This window comes from Pan paniscus, chromosome 4 (assembly GCF_029289425.2).
Source record: "Pan paniscus chromosome 4, NHGRI_mPanPan1-v2.0_pri, whole genome shotgun sequence".
NCBI lineage: Eukaryota > Metazoa > Chordata > Mammalia > Primates > Hominidae > Pan > Pan paniscus.
Genome location: NC_073253.2, coordinates 47156419 through 47177799, shown reverse-complemented (window position 1 = coordinate 47177799; position 21381 = coordinate 47156419). Strand labels below are relative to the sequence as shown.

Genomic DNA, 21381 nt, shown 5'->3' with positions numbered 1-21381 from the left:
GTTGATCTACTGTAAGTTCAGGTTGTTATATACTAGAGCCCTAGATTTATTGAAAGGATGAGCATCTGTACTCCCAGAGCGGAGTGCTGTGTTCTCAGGCAGTTTCAAGCTCTCACTTAGAAGCTTCCCCTTAGCTTGTCTCTTGTTTCCAGCCTTTCGATCCACACGCCTTCATTGCAGAGCTGGTCTACCAGTGAGGTGCAGGCAGGAATGGGAAAATAGACACTTGGAGCGTGGGAGACGGAGCTGGGTCAGATGCTGACCGTACAGTTGCTCTCGCGGTTCATCTGCCCGAGTCTGTTTTCAGAGTTCTTCAGATGCCAGTGTGTTCACACTTCCCGAGGCGGCCACTGGTTGGCACTCAAGCTCATTAACTTGTTCCCTGGGGTTCTTGTGTATTGGTGTGTTTTGTTTTTGCCCTTTAGGGGGAAAGGAAACAGAATTGCTACTCTTATTGGCTAAGATTAGTTGTAATTTTATTAATAATTTTAGAATAAAATTGTTTATAGACATGGTTAAAAAAACAAAAAGGAATGTGATACAACTCTCAAAGCTCCTGAGCGCTCCTCCAGCTGCTGCCTTGGCCTTATTTAGGCAACCCCACCCAGTCCTTGGGGGCTGCCTGGAAGACTCAAGGGACTCTTGACAAATTATTTTCTGTTTTTACTACACTGTGGCTTCTGGTGAATACTTCTTTTAGTGGAGTTGCGAACCTGTACCCAAAGGCGAAATCTTTTCCTTTCCTGATTGCATGTGAAGGTGGGAACATCTTGAGTAACTTTGTGCTCTTGTAACCTACAGGAGAGTTTTCTTCTGGCAAGCGGAGGTGTCAGGCCTGTTTGGAGCCAGATCTTGTCGTCAAGAACAAATACATGAAGGAAGTTTGAGGAATGGTTGGTCAGCTAATCAGAATTCAGAGTACAGTGTCATCAAGTTGCTCACATGCTCATAACCCCGGGTGAATAGTAGAATAGGAAGAAAAGTTCAAGTAGATTTGTTTTCTGGGGAAATCTATCAAGCTATTAATTGTGAATAGTAGCTTGCACTCTGAATGCACTCTCACTTCAGGGCCTTGATGCTTGCCGATTTCCTGGCCTGGAAGCTTCCACTCCCTGCGCGGCTCACCAGCTTCCTTCCTTTTGGTCTTTGTTCGAATGCCACATCTTCAGAGCAGCCTTCTCTAATCACTCATATGATAGAGCAGCCCTTGTTCTCTGTCCCATCTCCTGCTTTCTTCTTCTTCACAGCCTTTTCTTTTCTTTTGTTTTTCTCATTGCATTTCCCATGTCCCCTCTTCCTCCTCATGTATGTGTTTCTGTCATTTTCTCCTTCCCCTTTTTCTCTAGTTCATGTTCCCTTGAGAGGTTGGCAGGTTAGACCTGGCTCATCTCTTGGGGACTGGGAATCCAGGTGGGGAAGGTTGCCTTGGGATTCAGCCCTGGGATGGCGTGACCTGGGAAGAGAGAAGCTGGGGTGTCAGTGCTATTACCTAAAGTTTTAAAGCAAGCCCTAAGTTCCTGTGTGCCTCCCACAGAGGTGGGGTGGGCATTTGGAAGTGCTTTGGGCAGGCTGGTGGCACAGGCCTGGCACTCGGTCAGAGTCCAGTCCTCCACAGGCTGCGTTTCAGTGGCAGGAGTTAGTCAGTGCAGGACGCTGGGCACAGGGTGGGCCCCAGACCTGGAGTTCGGGGGACACAGGGCAGGGAGACTAGTAATGGAGAGGCAGAGACTCAGCCCAGGGAAACAGGAGGATAGCAGGGCAGAAACCCAGTCAGATAGAATTCAGGGGTAAGACGGATCTATGCTGTGCCAGGGGGCTGCTGGTCTTGGAATTTTAAAATTTTTTCTTGTGGATTATACTTATAATTATTTATTAATAGATATTTATTACAATTGCATATTATGTATTGTTTTGGCTAAGAGAGAGATGATTGGTCTTTGGTTCTACAGTGGGACACAGCTTCGAGTGGAAGGGGGAGAGGGCACAGCTCTGGGGAACTCGGGAGCTAAGCAGGGCATTGCATTTTCTGAACATCTCTTATTTGGCCACTTTCTTCTCTTTTCCTCTTCCCCTCTCTCTTCTTTATCCCTCAGTCATTTCCTTCTCTTTCTTTACCATTCCCTTCATGTTTTCTGGTTATTTTTTTCCCTTTAAGAAGAAATAAAGCTGATAAGATAGCTCAAATGGCCCAGTGCCCCTCCATCCCCCAGAGCATCCCACCCTCTTACCATTTGCCAGTTGCTCAGCGGTTATCTTTCTGTGTCTTTCTGAATGATTTCCATTTTAACCACGTGGGGCCCCTGGGCTGCTGATAATTCATGACTCATGTTTCTTAAGAATGCTTTTCTTAAGAACGTTTATTTTGCCTCTTGGGTCAGAGCTATCCACTGTAGAGTTCCTCAAACAGCTCATTTTCCCTCTTAATATGAAGTCATGAAGTGAATATTAATTTTAAGCATTTGTCCAGTTAAAGAGCTTAAACATTATTTTATAAGAAGTATGTATTAGTTCTTGCACTACTATAAAGCAATACCTGAGTGAGTAATTTATAAGGAAAAGAGGTTTAATTGGCTCATAGTTGTGCAGGCTGTACAGGAAACATGGCAGCTTCTGCTTCTGGTGAGGCCTCAGGAAACTTATGACCATGATGAAAGGTGAAGGGAAAGCAATGCATGTCTTACATGGCAGGAACAGGAGCAAAGGGATGCTACATACTTTTAAAACAACCAGATCTCAGGATAACTCACTCACTGTCACCAGAACAGCACCTAGTGAATGGCACTAACCCATTCATGAAGGATCTACCCCCATGACCAATCACCTCCCACCAGGCTCCTCCTCCAACATTGGGGATTACACTTCAACATGAGATTTGAGTAGGGATACAGACTCAAACAATATCAAAGAGTTTATTTTAAAGCTTTTTCCAGAAACTTGTATAAAGTTTATTTTTGGCTTCGATGCATGTTATTGAACAGAAGGTCAACAATTGATTGTTTTCCTTTATAGTTCTGAAAAAATGTACTAGGCTAAGAAAGCGTAAGGAAGGGGGAAGAGAATAAACAGTTGAGAGCCTTTTTGGTGTCAGGTATGATCCCAGGAGCTGTGTATTGATCATTAATTGACCAAGATCCTGTGAGTAGGATATAATTATCCTTATTTTATAGATGAAATTAAAACTTGTTCACCTTAAATTTATACGGCTGATAAGTGGCTGGATGAAGTCCCAGCTGTGGGCTTGCCTCAAACCACTGCCTTCCTCCTCACCACTGTTTTCTGATCCTTTTGGGTGGTGTAATGTGATGAGCTGCACGATGCCTTCAGCATCTGGTCCATAGGAAGCAGTTGCTGCCTAAAGAAGGGTAGATGTTTAGGATCTTAAAGGCCCACATTATGATGTATGGTGCCCATGGAATGGGAGAGACTGCTCTTTCTCTCTTACCTCTTAGAACGTGGTGGATGGATTTGAAAAGCCCCCAATCAGAAGGAAAATAATTATAGCATGTGTTTAGATACCGCTAATTATCAATCGATAATCGATTAATGATCAATATACAGCTCCGTACTGCTCTGTGCTCCACCCTGGACTGGCTTCTGGGTACCTGAGAAGACTGTAACCTATGTGAGTAAATGCAATTGAAGGCATTAAGCAATACCAGCATTGCCCAGCTAACAAGGTAAGGAAAATAATTTATTAGGTGTTGGACCACAGCTCTGCTCAAAGGTGTAGAATTGCTTGTACCTGACTCTGTCCCGACTTTTGCCATGTTGTCTTAATGGTTGTGGTTTTGTGTCTGTGGACTTGGATGGAAGTGTCCCAAGGAAGATGACTGTATCTTTTCTGTTTTCTAGCTTTAACCTTTAACGCAATGTCTAGTCCATAGTAGACATTTGGGTAAACAAATTTTTTTAAAGCAATTCTGGGTTGATAGAGTATGTGGGAGTAGAAAACCAGAGGAAATCATACACTTGATTGTAACAGTGATGAATACTGCTGGACTTCAGGAAGCACAGCACATAGGCAGTAGGTTGTGGGTGTAGAAATTTGAGTTCTGGTCTGCGTTCGTGCACCAGTCATCTTTCTAAATCTGGGCAGTTCATTTGACTTGTCTGGGCCTCCATCTTCCAGTAAAACCAGGAAATTAGACTACAGATGATTTTTAGGTCCTTTCCACTGCTTAATGTTTTGTGATTCTGTAATTCTAACTTAAAAATTGCCGCCATAGAAACCCTAGAAACTACTTGGGTAGCCAGCCAATTAGGATTGAACTGGATCATTTGGATTGGTTGACACCAGGTTCTAAGAATCCTGTCTTTGTGGAGTCTTCTCAGACTGGGGATGTAAGAGGAGGTTAAGGTTGACTTTCCAAAGCTTTGGGCACCTTGCCACAGTGAGCCTTTCTGGAACACAGTCGAACAGAGGAAGAAATGTGGGCTTTGTAGTTGGGCATCTTGGGCTTGATTTCTCATAGTACCTCCTAATGAGCTGAGAGCTGTGAAGGATTTATCTTTCTGAATCCTTTTCCTCTTTGGTAAAATGGGAATACTACTGCCTAGTAGGGAGTCTACTTTCTCTCCCAAAGCTGGAAGCAGGCACATAATGTCAGGTTTTGTGGCATCGTGTGGGAATGTTCCCCTCTGACTTTAAATGGAAGGAAGATGACGGGTGAGCAGTATATTCTCTTCCTGCTTGTTAAGCATGGTCAGACTCTTTAGTTATGTTGCTGATGGGGACTTGATGGTATCAGGGCAATTTAATGACTTCAGATAGGTAAACAACTTCAGGCATAGATCAAACACCTAAATAAAGGTCAAGGAAACATCTAGAATATTAAAGTGACAGGAAAACAGGTGATGTATATGCAAAATCAAATTAGTATTTTCTGTGTTCTCCCAGTGTCATTGTTCCTAAAGTGAACTTTGAGAAATGATTCATAATTTGAAAACTATGCACAAAGTGTGCCATGTTTTAAAAAACTATAAAATGATACTAGCTTTATTTTTTTTTTTAACATCTTTAGACTGTTGACTTTATTGCTTAATCACAGTCAGTTGCAATTAAATGCCTACAGTGTGGTGCTCTGTCCTTGGGGCTGTGATGAAATTGTATTGCTGGTGGTGGATGTGTGCATGCGCATGGTGTGTGTGTGTGTGTGTGTGTGTGTGTGTGTAGAGAAAAGGAATCGACTTTCTTGAAGTTGAGTTGACAGTCACGAGATAGCAGTATCAAAGTGCTAATATACATATTTCTCTTGGAAGGGAACAGAGAAAATCAATTCTCTTAAGAAATGAAACTAGTGCTACAGCTCTGTTTATGTGAATGCCACTGTAGTTTGATCTAATACTGTATTTTGGGATGTTTCTGAAACACTTCTTATATTTCTATTGAAGTTTGTGATTCAGAGAATTAATTATAAAACCAAAGATGGAAAATGATATTGGTATCTAGTACATCTTCTAGTTTAAACACATTCTACTGATGCATTCTTTCTTAAAAAATATGGACATTCATTGAGAAAGTGAATTGCAGTGAACAGTTAAATAGTTTGGGTAAATTGATGTTGCTCAGCAAATTATTTGCTTGCCAAATCTTTGGTGGCATGAACAATTTTTGCTGAGATTCTATCTGTGCTCTTCCTCTGTCCCGCTTCCTGTTCTCAAAAGCTTTTAGGATGACCTACAACCTAGGTCATCTCAGCAAGGTGACGCACTCAAAAATAGGTGAAGAGAGACAAAAAGGAAAGTGAGTGTAGGGCGGGGGTTCTCAATAATGGCATTGCTGATGCTTTGAGCTGGATAATTCTTTGTTGTGGGAAGCTGTCCCGTGCATTGCAGGAAATTTAGTTAGCCTCCCTGGCCTGTAGCCAACCCAAGTTGTGACAACCAAAAATGGGTTCAGATACTGCCCCATGTCTTCTGAAGGGTGAGGGGGTGGAGGGAAAATCACTATGAGTTCAGAACTGCTGGTTTAGAGGGTAAGGTGAAATCTGGACCAAGGTTAGCACAGCAGATGGACCCGTGAAGTCTCAGTTGGACATAGGACATGCTGTGCTTGTTGGCGATGGGGTGTGGGCTTTGCCAGGGGATTTCTAGGGACTGAAGTAGAGAAACATGACTAGGTATGTGGGTTATAGTGTTCCCAGGATAAAAATAGTCTTAATGCAAGGAACTGAAAGGATTTTCTCTAGATGTTCCTCTCCTCAACTCCAATGAAGTTCCCAGTGGGCAGGGATTTCTGTCTGTTTCGTTCTTTGCCCTTTTGCCAACTGCTGTGTCCAGAGCAATACCTGGCACACAGCCGCTTAATAAATGTCTATAAAAAGAGATGAGTCTTCATAAGGAAGGATGCTATGCAATATAGGCCCTTCTTTACTTGTTTATAAGAACAGAGCAGCAGGATTTATAGGACCCCTTCCTTCCTTCTTTCCTTCCTTCTTTCCTTCCTTCTTTCCTTCCTTCTTTCCTTCCTCCCTCTCTCCCTCCCTCCCTCCCTCCCTGTCTCCCTCCCTCCCTCCCTCCCTCCCTGTCTCCCTCCCTCCCTCTCTCCCTCTCTCCCTCCCTCCCTCTCTCTCTCCCTCCCTCCCTCACTCACTCCCTCTCTCCCTCCCTCCCTCCCTCTCTCCCTCACTCCCTCCTTCCTTCCTTCCTTCTCTTCCTTCCCTTCCTTTTCTTCTTCTTAGATGGAGTCTCACTCTGTCGCCAGGCTGGAGTGCAGTGGTGCGATCTCGGCTCACTGCAACCTCTGCCTCTCGGGTTCAAGCTCACTGCAACCTCTGCCTCAGCCTCCCAAGTAGTTGAGGACTACAGGCGTGTGCAACCACACCCAGCTAATTTTTGTATTTTTAGTACAGACAGGGTTTCACCATGTTGGCCAAGATGGTCTCGATCTCTTGACCTCATGATCCACCTGCCTCAGCCTCCCAAAGTGCTGGGATTACAGGTGTAAGCCACCATGCCTGGCTGGGACCATTTCTTACAGTATCATTAAATGGAAGAATGCATTCTGGGTGGTATAATCCAACATGACTGTCAGCAAAATCAATTAATAGGTCCCAGGATGGTGTGGTCTAGGACTGTAGAGGTCTTGGTGGTCTGACTCAATCTATAGTTAGATTTTAAGATGCTGGGAAAGGGGCCTTGCATATTCTTCAGGCACTGCAGAGAATAATAAATGTTTTTCTATTCTTTGAGTGGTATAGAACAGAGATAAGAGTGCCTGAGAGGTGCCACTCAGGAGGGCCAGTTAAATAGAGCTGCTGCAGGTTGTAGCAGACATCAGGCCAAGGGAAGGGGAGGGAGACTTGAGCTGAGCCTAGGGCGATAGTGACATTTATCAGTATCACTTGTTACTGAGTGTGTCTGTGTGCCAGCTCTTTTCGTGCATCATCTCTCTGCATCCTAACTGCATCTCTGAGGTCCAGTCTGAGAGAGAGGTAGCTTGCCCAGGACAGGACATTGGGATTCTGTTCCTGGCAATTCCCACTGGGGCTAGGTCCCTCACCACTGTACTGCTCTGCTTCATGCCAAAAACATAGCTACAGATGCCCATAGCATAGGCCATCAAGCCCTAGAATTCTGTGCTCTGGAATACAGGTATGAGCATTACAGCCTGAAATAACGTAAAATCAGTTTAAATCAAATTCTCACTTGAGCCATAAAAACAAAACACAAACCAAAACCTTGGTATGATTGTAAAGAGTTTAATTTTCTTGTGAACCATTGATGATGATGTACACTCACAGAGATGTTTGCCTAGACAACGAAGTGACTTACTACAGGACAACGATATTAATAACCATAGCTGTCATTCATGGTGCACTTCCTTTGTGCCAAGCACTGTCTTAGGTGCTTTACATATATGTACTGTCTTCATCCTTACTGCCACCCCAGTAGATAGATATTTATTGTTACTAACATCTCATGGTTGAGGAAACAGGTGCAGAAATAGTTAAATATCTTAATTAGGATAGTAAGTGTCGGCTCTCATCTGGGCTCCTAACCACTGTGGAATTAGTATGAAACAAATAATGAGTGTTTTAACTATAGAAGCCTGTTCTATCAAATTTTAAAATATTGATTATAGGCTTCGGTTTAAAAGTAGATAAAATCCAATTTTGAAATAAAGTCATTTCAGGTTGCCAATTTGATTCTTTATTGGGTGGCAGGGATGAGAGAGAGAGAGCAGTTAATTAGGATTACAAGCATAGTCTCTGCAGTTTTATAATCTATTTTCATACCTTTGGTTTCTTAAGATATTTAATATCACGAAACAGAATAACTGAACAATGTCATCATAATCTATGTTATGAATCAGTGTCTTCTCTTTTTTTTTTTTTTTTTTTTTTTTGAGACGGAGTCTCGCTCTGTCGCCCAGGCTGGAGTGCAGTGGCGCGATCTCGGCTCACTGCAAGCTCCGCCTCCCGGGTTCACGCCATTCTCCTGCCTCAGCCTCCCGAGTAGCTGGGACTACAGGCGCCCGCTACCACGCCCGGCTAATTTTTTGTATTTTTAGTAGAGACGGGGTTTCACCGTGTTAGCCAGGATGGTCTCGATCTCCTGACCTCGTGATCCGCCCGCCTCGGCCTCCCAAAGTGCTGGGATTACAGGCGTGAGCCACCGCGCCCGGCCCAGTGTCTTCTCTTTTTTTAAGCATAAAAAGGACTTTACTGGTGAGCCTCTCATGTATGCAGATGACATTGGTGATCCCTTTGAACTAATGAACTTTGGCCTAAGGGCATGTGCATACTGGATGAGTCTTTAAAATGCATGTGCTGAGGGAGGAGCCAAGATGGCCGAATAGGAACAGCTCAGGTCTACAGCTCCCAGCGTGAGTGACGCAGAAAACGGTGATTTCTGCATTTCCATCTGAGGTACCAGGTTCATCTCACTAGGGAGTGCCAGACAGTGGGCGCAGGTCAGTGGGTGCGCGCACCATGTGCGAGCTGAAGCAGGGCGAGGCATTGCCTCACTTCGGAAGCGCAAAGGGTCAGGGAGTTCCCTTTCTGAGTCAAAGGGGTGACGGACGCACCTTGAAAATCGGGTCACTCCCACCCGAATACTGCGGTTTTCCGACCGGCATAAAAAACGGCACACCAGGAGATTATATCCCGCACATGGCTCGGACGGTCCTATGCTCACGGAGTCTCGCTGATTGCTAGCACAGCAGTCTGAGATCAAACTGCAAGGTGGCAGCGAGGCTGGGGGAGGGGCGCCCGCCATTGCCCAGGCTTGATTAGGTAAAGAAAGCAGAGGGGAAGCTTGAACTGGGTGGAGCCCACCACAGCTCAAGGAGGCCTGCCTGCCTCTGTAGGCTCCACCTCTGGGGGCAGGGCACAGACAAACAAAAAGACAGCAGTAACCTCTGCAGACTTAAATGTCCCTGTCTGACAGCTTTGAAGAGAGCAGTGGTTCTCCCAGCACGCAGCTGGAGATCTGAGAACGGGCAGACTGCCTCCTCAAGTGGGTCCCTGACCCCTGACCCCCGAGCAGCGTAACTGGGAGGCACCCCCCAGCAGGGGCACACTGACACCTCATACGGCAGGGTATTCCAACAGACCTGCAGCTGAGGGTCCTGTCTGTTAGAAGGAAAACTAACAAACAGAAAGGACATCCACACCGAAAACCCATCTGTACATCACCATCATCAAAGACCAAAAGTAGATAAAACCACAAAGATGGGGAAAAAACAGAACAGAAAAACTAGAAACTCTAAAAAGCAGAGCGCCTCTCCTCCTCCAAAGGAACGCAGTTCCTCACCAGCAACGGAACAAAGCTGGTTGGAGAATGATTTTGACGAGCTGAGAGAAGAAGGCTTCAGACGATCAAATTACTCTGAGCTACGGGAGGACATTCAAACCAAAGGCAAAGAAGTTGAAAACTTTGAAAAAAATTTAGAGGAATGTATAACTAGAATAACCAATACAGAGAAGTGCTTAAAGGAGCTGATGGAGCTGAAAACCAAGGCTCGAGAACTATGTGAAGAATGCAGAAGCCTCAGGAGCCGATGAGATCAACTGGAAGAAAGGGTATCAGCGATGGTAGATGAAATGAATGAAATGAAGCGAGAAGGGAAGTTTAGAGAAAAAAGAATAAAAAGAAATGAGCAAAGCCTCCAAGAAATATGGGACTATGTGAAAAGACCAAATCTATGTCTGATTGGTGTACCTGAAAGTGATGGGGAGAATGGAACCAAGTTGGAAAACACTCTGCAGGATATTATCCAGGAGAACTTCCCCAATCTAGCAAGGCAGGCCAACATTCAGGTTCAGGAAGTACAGAGAACGCCACAAAGATACTCCTCGAGAAGAGCAACTCCAAGACACATAATTGTCAGATTCACCAAAGTTGAAACGAGGAAAAAATGTTAAGGGCAGCCAGAGAGAAAGGTCGGGTTACCCTCAAAGGGAAGCCCATCAGACTAACAGCGGATCTCTCGGCAGAAACCCTACAAGCCAGAAGAGAGTGGGGGCCAATATTCAACATTCTTAAAGAAAAGAATTTTCAACCCAGAATTTCATATCCAGCCAAACTAAGCTTCATAAGTGAAGGATAAATAAAATACTTTACAGACAAGCAAATGCTGAGAAATTTTGTCACCACTAGGCCTGCCCTAAAAGAGCTCCTGAAGGAAGCGCTAAACATGGAAAGGAACAACCGGTACCAGCCGCTGCAAAATCATGCCAAAATGTAAAGACCGTCAAGACTAGAAAGAAACTGCATCAACTAATGAGCAAAATAACCAGCTAACATCATAATGACAGGATCAAATTCACATATAACAATATTAACTTTAAATGTAAATGGACTAAATGCTCCAATTAAAAGACACAGACTGGCAAATTGGATAAAGAGTCAAGACCCATCAGTGTGCTGTATTCAGGAAACCCATCTCACGTGCAGAGACACACATAGGCTCAAAATAAAAGGATGGAGGAAGATCTACCAAGCAAATGGAAAACAAAAAAAGGCAGGGGTTGCAATCCTAGTCTCTGATAAAACAGACTTTAAACCAACAAAGATCAAAAGAGACAAAGAAAGCCATTACATAATGGTAAAGGGATCAATTCAACAAGAAGAGCTAACTATCCTAAATATATATGCACCCAATACAGGAGCACCAAGATTCATAAAGCAAGTCCTGAGTGACCTACAAAGAGACTTAGACTCCCACACATTAATAATAGGAGACTTTAACACCCCACTGTCAACATTAGACTGATCAACGAGACAGAAAGTCAACAAGGATACCCAGGAATTGAACTCAGCTCTTCACCAAGTGGACCTAATAGACATCTACAGAACTCTCCACCCCAAATCAACAGAATATACATTTTTTTCAGCACCACACCACACCTATTCCAAAATTGACCACATACTTGGAAGTAAAGCTCTCCTCAGCAAATGTAAAAGAACAGAAATTATAACAAACTATCTCTCAGACCACAGTGCAATCAAACTAAAACTCAGGATTAAGAATCTCACTCAAAACCGCTCAACTACATGGAAACTGAACAACCTGCTCCTGAATGACTACTGGGTACATAACGAAATGAAGGCAGAAATAAAGATGTTCTTTGAAACCAACGAGAACAAAGACACAACATACCAGAATCTCTGGGACGCATTCAAAGCAGTGTGTAGAGGGAAATTTATAGCACTAAATGCCCACAACAGAAAGCAGGAAAGATTCAAAATTGACACCCTAATATCACAACTAAAAGAACTAGAAAAGCAAGAGCAAACACATTCAAAAGCTAGCAGAAGGCAAGAAATAACTAAAATCAGAGCAGAACTGAAGGAAATAGAGACACAAAAAACCCTTCAAAAAATTAATGAATCCAGGAGCTGGTTTTTTGAAAGGATCAGCAAAATTGATAGACCGCTAGCAAGACTAATAAAGAAAAAAAAGAAGAATCAAATAGACACAATAAAAAATGATAAAGGGGATATCACCACCGATCCCACAGAAATACAAACTACCATCAGAGAATACTACAAACACCTCTACACAAATAAACTAGAAAATCTAGAAGAAATGGATAAATTCCTGGACACATACACTCTCCCAAGACTAAACCAGGAAGAAGTTGAATCTCTGAATAGACCAATAACAGGAGCTGAAATTGTGGCGATAATCAATGGCTTACCAACCAAAAAGAGTCCAGGACCAGATGGATTCACAGCCAAATTCTACCAGAGGTACAAGGAGGAACTGTTACCATTCCTTCTGAAACTATTCCAATCAATATAAAAAGAGGGAATCCTCCCTAACTCTTTTTACGAGGCCAGCATCATTCTGATACCAAAGCCAGGCAGAGACACAACCAAAAAAGAGAATTTTAGACCAATATCCTTGATGAACATTGATGCAAAAATCCTCAATAAAATACTGGCAAAACGAATCCAGGAGCACATCAAAAAGCTTATTCACGATGATCAAGTGGGCTTCATCCCTGGGATGCAAGGCTGGTTCAATATACGCAAATCAATAAATGTAATCTGGCATATAAACAGAACCAAAGACAAAAACCACATGATTATCTCAATAGATGCAGAAAAAGCCTTTGACAAAATTCAACAACCCTTCATGCTAAAAACTCTCAATAAATTAGGTATTGATGGGACGTATTTCAAAATAATAAGAGCTATCTATGATAAACCCACAGCCAATATCATACTGAATGGGCAAAAACTGGAAGCATTCCCTTTGAAAACTGGCACAAGACAGGGATGCCCTCTCTCACCACTCCTATTCAACATAGTGTTGGAAGTTCTGGCCAGGGCATTTAGGCAGGAGAAGGAAATAAAAGGTATTCAATTAGGAAAAGAGGAAGTCAAATTGTCCCTGTTTGCAGACGACATGATTGTATATCTAGAAAACCCCATTGTCTCAGCCCAAAATCTCCTTAAGCTGATGAGCAACTTCAGCAAAGTCTCAGGATACAAAATCAATGTACAAAAATCACAAGCATTCTTATACACGAACAACAGACAAACAGAGAGCCAAATAATGAGTGAACTCCCATTCACAATTGCTTCAAAGAGAATAAAATACCTAGGAATCCAACTTACAAGGGATGTGAAGGACCTCTTCAAGAACTACAAACAACTGCTCAAGGAAATAAAAGAGGATACAAACAAATGGAAGAACATTCCATGCTCATGGGTAGGAAGAATCAATATCGTGAAAATGGCCATACTGCCCAAGGTAATTTACAGATTCAATGCCATCCCCATCAAGCTACCAATGCCTTTCTTCACAGAATGAGAAAAAACTGCTTTAAAGTTCATATGGAACCAAAAAAGAGCCCGCATCGCCAAGTCAATCCTAAGCCAAAAGAACAAAGCAGGAGGCATCACACTATCTGACTTCAAACTATACTACAAGGCTACAGTAACCGAAACAGCATGGTACTGGTACCAAAACAGAGATATAGATCAATGGAACAGAACAGAGCCCTCAGAAATAATGCCGCATATCTACAACTATCTGATCTTTGACAAACCTGAGAAAAACAAGCAATGGGGAAAGGATTCCCTATTTAATAAATGGTGCTGGGAAAACTGGCTAGCCATATGTAGAAAGCTGAAACTGGATCCCTTCCGTACACCTTATACAAAAATCATTTCAAGATGGATTAAAGACTTAAACGTTAGACCCAAAACCATAAAAGCCCTAGAAGAAAACCTAGGCATTACCATTCAGGACATAGGCATGGGCAAGGACTTCATGTCTAAAACACCAAAAGCAATGGCAACAAAAGACAAAATTGACAAATGGGATCTAATTAAACTAAAGAGCTTCTGCACAGCAAAAGAAACTACCATCAGAGTGAACAGGCAACCTACAAAATGGGAGAAAATTTTCGCAACCTACTCATCTGACAGAAGGCTAATATCCAGAATCTACAATGAACTCAAACAAATTTACAAGAAAAAAATAAACAACCCCATCAACAAGTGGGCAAAGGACATGAACAGACACTTCTCAAAAGAAGACATTTATGCAGCCAGAACACACATGAAAAAATGCTCATCATCACTGGCCATCAGAGAAATGCAAATCAAAACCACAATGAGATACCATCTCACACCAGTTAGAATGGCAATCATTAAAAAGTCAGGAAACAACAGGTGCTGGAGAGGATGTGGAGAAATAGGAACACTTTTACACTGTTGGTGGGACTGTAAACTAGTTCAACCATTGTGGAAGTCAGTGTGGCGATTCCTCAGGGATCTAGAACTAGAAATACCATTTGACCCAGCCATCCCATTACTGGGTATATACCCAAAGGACTATAAATCATTCTGCTATAAAGACACATGCACACGTATGTTTATTGCGGCATTATTCACAATAGCAAAGACTTGGAACCAACCCAAATGTCCAATAATGATAGACTGGATTAAGAAAATGTGGCACATATACACCATGGAATACTATGCAGCCATAAAAAATGATGAGTTCATGTACTTTGTAGGGACATGGATGAAATTGGAAATCATAATTCTCAGTAAACTATCGCAAGAACAAAAAACCAAACACCGCATATTCTCACTCATAGGTGGGAATTGAACAATGAGATCACATGGACACAGGAAGGGGAATATCATACTCTGGGGACTGTTGTGGGGTGGGGGGAGGGGAGAGGGATAGCATTGGGAGATATACCTAATGCTAGATGACGAGTTAGTGGGTGCAGCACACTAGCATGGCACATGTATATATATGTAACTAACCTGCACAATGTGCACATGTACCCTAAAACTTAAAATGAAAAAAAAAAGGAAAAAAAAAATAAAATGCATGTGCTACATCTTGGCGATCAATGCGGTCTTACAGAAAAGAGGAGTGGAGTAGGAAAAGATTGGATTGATTTGGACAAATATATATGGTAGCAGGGATACAGTTAAAAAGTTCAGTGGTTATTTAGGAATTACATTTGGAGTTAGCTGTGTTCAAAAATTAGCATATTAGTTTGGTATATGGAACATATTCTTTCAAATGATGTGGTTTGCCATAACCTAAGGGTCTTTTCCACACATGAAGTGTTCAGTTTGTCAAAATACTAGAGACTCACTTTAGTTTCCAGTATGTCACCTTGAATTACATTTAATATAATTTTATTCTATTTTTTCAATAATTAAAGCCCTTTATGGCATGTGTTTTCTATTTTTTTCCTGTTATATTTTAAAGTACATATCAGAGATTTGCAATTGATTTGCTCTTTCCACCAATATTTACAGGTGCTTTTTATGTAGTTTGCAGTGTTCTAGGGATACAGCAGTGGACAAAACAATATAGTGCATAATTTCATGTAACTTTAATTTTAGCAGGGGGAGAAGAGCAAGAAACAAGTACCAAAGATCTCATATGTCATGTGGTGATAGATGCTCTGAAGAAAAATAAGAACAAGGAATAAAGGTTGAGCGTGCTGTTTTACATAGGCATTTACAGAGGGCATCCCAGGAAGAGTGAGATTTGAATAGAGACCCAGAGGACAGAGGGGGCCCAATAGCTAATATCTGGAATGTGTCGCAGGTAGAGGAAATGATAAATGTAAGGTCCTGGGTGGGAAGAGCCTGGAGCATCCAAGGTCTGGCAAGAGACCAAGGTGGATCGAGTGGAGTGGCAGGAGCTGGGACTAGAGAGAAGGACTCCAGCAGTGGAATTGGAGCATCTGGCTTCATGGTTTAGAAGGGTCACTGCTATGGTGCTGAGAGGATGGAAGCACAGAGACCTCTTGAGATGCTATTGCAAGAGAGAAAGGGAATGGCAGGGACAAGGGTGGTAGGCATAGAAATGGTGAAGTGATCTTGGGTGTATTTTGGAAGTTGAGCCTGGAGGATTTACTAGTTGGATATGGAGTGTGAAAGAGAAGTTAAGAACAACTGAAAGATTTTGTGACCTGAGTAGCTAGAGAAAACAGAATTGCCATTTACTGAAATTGGAAAAAGCTTTCTCTTTCTGCTTATATGACCACTGTTAATATTTAAAAACTATGAATTACAGAACCCATGTGCTTGGGAATAGAAGTGTCTGAAAATGAGGTCGGAGAAAATTGTCAGTTAAGAGGCTGAAAGTTCTGTGTTTGTGGACAGTTCTAATATGCCTTTTTATAGACAGATGGGTGGTATTACTAGGGCATATAGCCGTAGATAAAGAAATCTGTGGTGCATATTTGCAGATGGTCGTGATGGTGATGGCGGAGACATTAACAAAAATTAGATCGAGGCTTGTAAATGATGTGCCTTCATTTTTACTTTTTAAAATTTATTCTTTTAATTGAAAAATAAAAATTCTACATATGTATATGCATCATAATGTCTTAAAATATGTATGTGTTGTGGAATGGCTAAATCAAGCTAATTAACATATGTATTACCTCACATGCTTATTTTTGGGGAGTGAGAACACTTAAATCTACTCTGTGATTTTCAAGAATACAGTACATTGCTATTAAATATTAACTATGTGCTTTTAATTCATCTTCATTGATATGGCCAAGCCACAATGTCATCATGGAGGATCTGTTTTTTTCTCAGCCTGATAATTTGTAAAACAGCATATAATGGGTGGGGGCAGTAAATACAGAAAATATAGGTATAGAATTCTGGTGATTGGCATTTCTATAGAACTGACAGTTTTGGAAACTTTCTTTCAATTCTGCCTCACACTTCCCTTGGTTATATACCTTTTATCCCTTAAGATGCTAACATGTTTCCTGTGATAAACTGCTAGCGAGAGCGGGTGTACATCCCTCACTTGTAGGTGGTATGCTGTGCCCCTGTCTGACTTCTGCATTCAATAATATTAAAGGAATCCTTCCAAATTTTCTATGGCTCTTGTTGGAGGTGGTAAGAACTAACGTAGGAAATTTTAAGCAAATCCTGGCACACAAATCAGTATTTACTATTGGTGCATGAGGTAAGGACATATTGCTGTTTCAATGCAGGATACTTTGTGGCCAGCAGCATGTAGGTGACCACGGAGTAGGACCTGGCCCTCTAGGAGTACACAGCCTGCTTAGGGAGAGGAACCACAAGTATTTGAAGCAGGGGTGTCTTGCCCAGGCTTAGATGCCCTTGAACATCAGTGAAAGTTTCAAGACAGCCTCTGTCTTTGGTTCAACTCCTTGTAGTATGAAGACTTTGGGAGTCTGGAAAAGTTGGAAAACATTAAAATGGAATTATTTAAAGGACGAAGTCCAAAGTGACATGTTTGATGTCTACCATAAGCTCTAGGGTGTGATGAAGTGTCTTAAAAGGGATCATGAGTATTTGACTCAGGACAAAAAATGAAAAATAAATTGCAGGGCTGCAGTGGACCATTTTGAGAAGCTTTGACTAATTGTAGAAAGAATAGTAAAGCCACTGACAACAGAGCAAATTTGGAAAAATGATCTATTTAGAGAGAGCCTGTTGGGAGTGTGATTGGATGTGAAGAGGAAATGGGATCTTGGAGCACTGCACTATGCTTATAGGTTTTCTGCTCATACTGTGCCTGAAACATTGGCAGCCCTCACAATTCACTGCCTCAGTTTTCCCAGATTTAAAATAATACTCCCTTCTTGTGATTTTGATTAAAAACCTTGGCTTGTGGACTAATAGCTCATGTCTATATATGTGCGATATGTGATGAATAAGGTTTTTTTTCTGTTTTCTCCTTGATTTCCTTCTCTTTCTTCCACATTTGTTTCATGTCTTTTATGGCTTTCTTGGATATATGTATGAAAATTACCTAATTCCTATTTAGGAATTATCTTCTTTCCTCTGCTTGTTTTTCTACCCGCTGTTAATTTGTGATACAACAGTCTTCCCCAGAGTAATTAATTGTAATTCTACAAGCTGAAAAAATTTAACATCAGGTGAAAAATAAGTAGCAGATGCTGATGAACCTTAAATGAGAAATATTTGTATTTTATGCAGCTGTCACTCATAATTAAGAGAAAATAAGTAAGTAGAATGGACCCTAACTTGTTTGATTGCTTCACAGGGTAGGCATCCATTCTTAGTGCATTTACTAGGACTATTAAATAGTAGCTGTTATGGAACTTTTTGTTCAATGTCTATGGCACATTGCCACCTTGTGGCTGCAAATTTGTCTTGTAATGTAAAAGTAAATTTTTTAATGTTAAGTCTACCTGATATAATCTTATGTTACATTTTTCCTGGTATTTATACTTTACCTTGCTCACAAAAGATTTGAGACACCTTATAAGACTACATAGAATATAGGATAAGAGAACTTAAGAGAATATTCTTGTTCTTAGAACAGGCATGTTGAAGTATTTGGAGGGGGGGTGAAGAATCACACTGCCTGCAACCAACAGTCCCCGTGCATGTATGAAGAGGAGAGAGAGCAAAAGCGGTGTGACAAAAGGTTAACTCGCCATTGAGAATATGGGTGTTTACTGTTCCTGTAACTTTTCTGTAGTGGCAAATGTTTTTCTGAAAAGTTTCTAAATTGGCAGAAAAAATAATTGGGGTATGAGCACAAAATGGAGCCAAAAAGGAGGCAAAAATAACCTCTACATTCTTTAATGATCTGACTCTAGATGAACTCAGTGATTTGGTTCTGCATTTTCTAGAGGCTATATGGAAACTTCTCCTTGGAGGCCCTCCTAAATAGGACACTGATGTAATAAACAGCAGCCCTCGACAAATACCTTGTGATAAGTTCAGCTCTGCATTTGAAAGGGTGTGTTTTTTTTTTCTTCCTTTTTCCCAAGTGCACTCTGGAGTCCCTTTTTCCTACTGATCTGGCTTTGATCTTGGAGTGGATGGGCTGCTAGTTCTTCAAGGGCCTCTCACTAAAATACTGACCGGCAATGAGTGTGAGATGGTACTTACAGAGAAGTGCTTGAAATCCAGGTGTTAGGTCTTACTAATGAATACAGTTACGCTTAGGGGAATCTTTTAGCAGCTAAGCCGATGAGGTCTGTTCTATCTCAACTAACTTGGGAAGGGTTGCTCATAAACAGGATCAAATTTCCTTTTGTGCAATAGTTTTATAGAACTATTATTATTAAATAAATAGAAATAAATATTTCTATTTATTTAATTATTTTTTATTTATTTTTTGAGATGGGGTCTTGCTCTGTTGCTCATGCTGGAGTGCAATGCTGCAATCATGGCTCACTGTAGACTTGACCTCCTGGACTCAAGAGAGTCTCCTGCCTTGGCTTCCCAAAATGCTAGGATTACTGATGTGAGCCACTGCGCTCGGCCTGTGCAATGACTTTGAATATGATGCAGTGCATGGACAGACAAAATGGATGACCTAGTCTCCAGATTTCTATTTCTTATAAATACATCCATGATAATCTTAACCTGAAAAAATTTGACAAGTATAACCAGGTGATCACCTCTTTTCCCCATGAAAACAAAACAAATCTCAGTGAAGCGGCTCTTAAAATGCCTGGCTTTGAATAATGTTACTTGATTTTTCTGTTTTTAAATTTCTACAGAGTTAACCTTTTTATGTACTTTTTTGAGGGATCTTTAATAACTAACTGGACGTACGTAGGTGTACATGAAAATTTTTGTCCTTTGCAACTATCTTAGACACATATTCATATGTACTTACTTGAAGGTGAACATTTTAGATGGTATGGCTCTATTAAGTATGAGAGGCTTTCTTACAAAAACAGGCAGATCTTGAAATAAGTGTTGTGACACAAGGGATTCTTTTGTAGAATGCTGTCTCTTGAAGTGACTTTGGTTTCTCTGATTCTTGTGACAGGTTTTCTTTTAAAAAGCTATAAAGTGATGTAGGGATGTATTGATTTCCATTAAGGGCTAGGGTACTTAGAAATTTCTCTCCTGTACAACATACATTTGTGAGCAATATGTGAATTTTCTTTTGTAACCAACTAAAGAGAGTGATCTATTGTTTCTCTATAGAGCGACAATCTTCAATTTTGGGGGAGACCGTGTACAGAAAGACATGTTTTATATAGTGACCTAGGATACACACACATACATGTATAACTGAATAAAACACTTCATGAAACAATACTTTCCCTTTCTTCATTGGACTGTGATAATTTCTGTTCTATTGCATTAAAAAACACCAGTCACAATCTACCAAACTTGATTTCATGACCCACTAATGTGCTGTGACCCACAGTTTGAAAATCACTGCTGTCGAGATTTTGCAGCAAGCCAGACTCTCTTTCAGATGGAAGATGTGACAGTGAAATTCTAAATTCTCTAACGTAGCAAAATTGAACACAGTGTTGGGAGAATGGAGTTTGAGAAGGAAAAGAAAGGAAGAAAAAGTGTGAATGATTGGTCTTTCATTCTAGGCTGTGTTGATGCCCTAGCCAGTGATGCCATTCTTCCTCTTTCTGCAGCTTGACCACATATTATCCCCTCCACCCATGCCGTTTCGGAAATGCAGCAACCCAGATGTGGCTTCTGGCCCTGGAAAATCACTGAAGTATAAAAGACAGCTGAGTGAGGATGGAAGACAGCTAAGGCGAGGGAGCCTGGGAGGAGCCCTGACTGGTGAGTCGCAGTGGCTTGGATGAGAGAAGGAATTGCATTTCTTTACAAGGTCCTGCATGGCCCCAGAGTTCCACATGTAATCAGCTTGCTTAAGAATGGGCCTGCCTCTGCAGACCATTTCATAAAAATCTTATCTAATCCAGAAAGCAGTTAAATTGAAAATTTTATTAATAAACTTTGCTGAAATATAATTTACATGCAGTGACAATATCCCTTATTTATTTATTTATTTATTTATTTATTTATTTATTTATTTATTTTTTGAGACAGAGTCTCGCTCCGTTGCTAGGCTGGAGTGCAGTGGTGTGGCATGATCTCGGCTCACTGCAACCTCCGCCTCCCAGGTTCAAGCGATTCTCCTGCCTCAGCCTCCTGAGTAGCTGGGATTACAGGCACACACCACCACGCCCAGCTAATTTTTGTATTTTTATTGGAGACGGGGTTTCACCATGTTGGCCAAGATGGTCGTGATCTCTTGACCTCGTGATCTGCCTGCCGCGGCCTCCCAAAGTGCTGGGATTACAGGTGTGAGCCACCGCACCCGGCCAATATCCCCAATTTTAAGTTTACGTTTGGATGGATTTTTGCAAATTTATACCTCAGTTTAACTACTGCCGTGATCAGGATATAAAATGTTTCCCATGCTCTTCCTAGTCCAACCCACCCTCTACTGCCACCCTCAACTCCAATTCCTTGGCCCTAGGCAGCCATAGATCTGCTCTGTTATTATAGATTAGATAGAACTTATCAAGGGGTTTACATTAATGGAAGCAGAGTATCTACTCCTTTGTGTCTCGATTCTTTTGCTCAGTGTGATGTTTTAAGATTCACCCATGTTGCTGCGTGTGTTAGTAGCATATGTTTAACTTT

The 21381-nt window shown here is 41.5% G+C and overlaps 1 protein-coding gene across 7 annotated transcripts in view; it reads left to right on the top strand.

Moving 5' to 3' along the window:
* MAST4 (microtubule associated serine/threonine kinase family member 4) overlaps positions 1–21381 on the top strand; it is a 582575-nt gene that overhangs the window by 151879 nt on the left and 409315 nt on the right. For all 7 annotated transcript variants that reach the window (XM_055112338.3, XM_034960015.4, XM_055112337.2 and 4 more), the window contains exon 2: positions 20358–20511. In XM_055112338.3, the coding sequence (XP_054968313.1) occupies positions 20358–20511 (154 nt within the window). The remainder of the gene's footprint in view (positions 1–20357; positions 20512–21381) is intronic.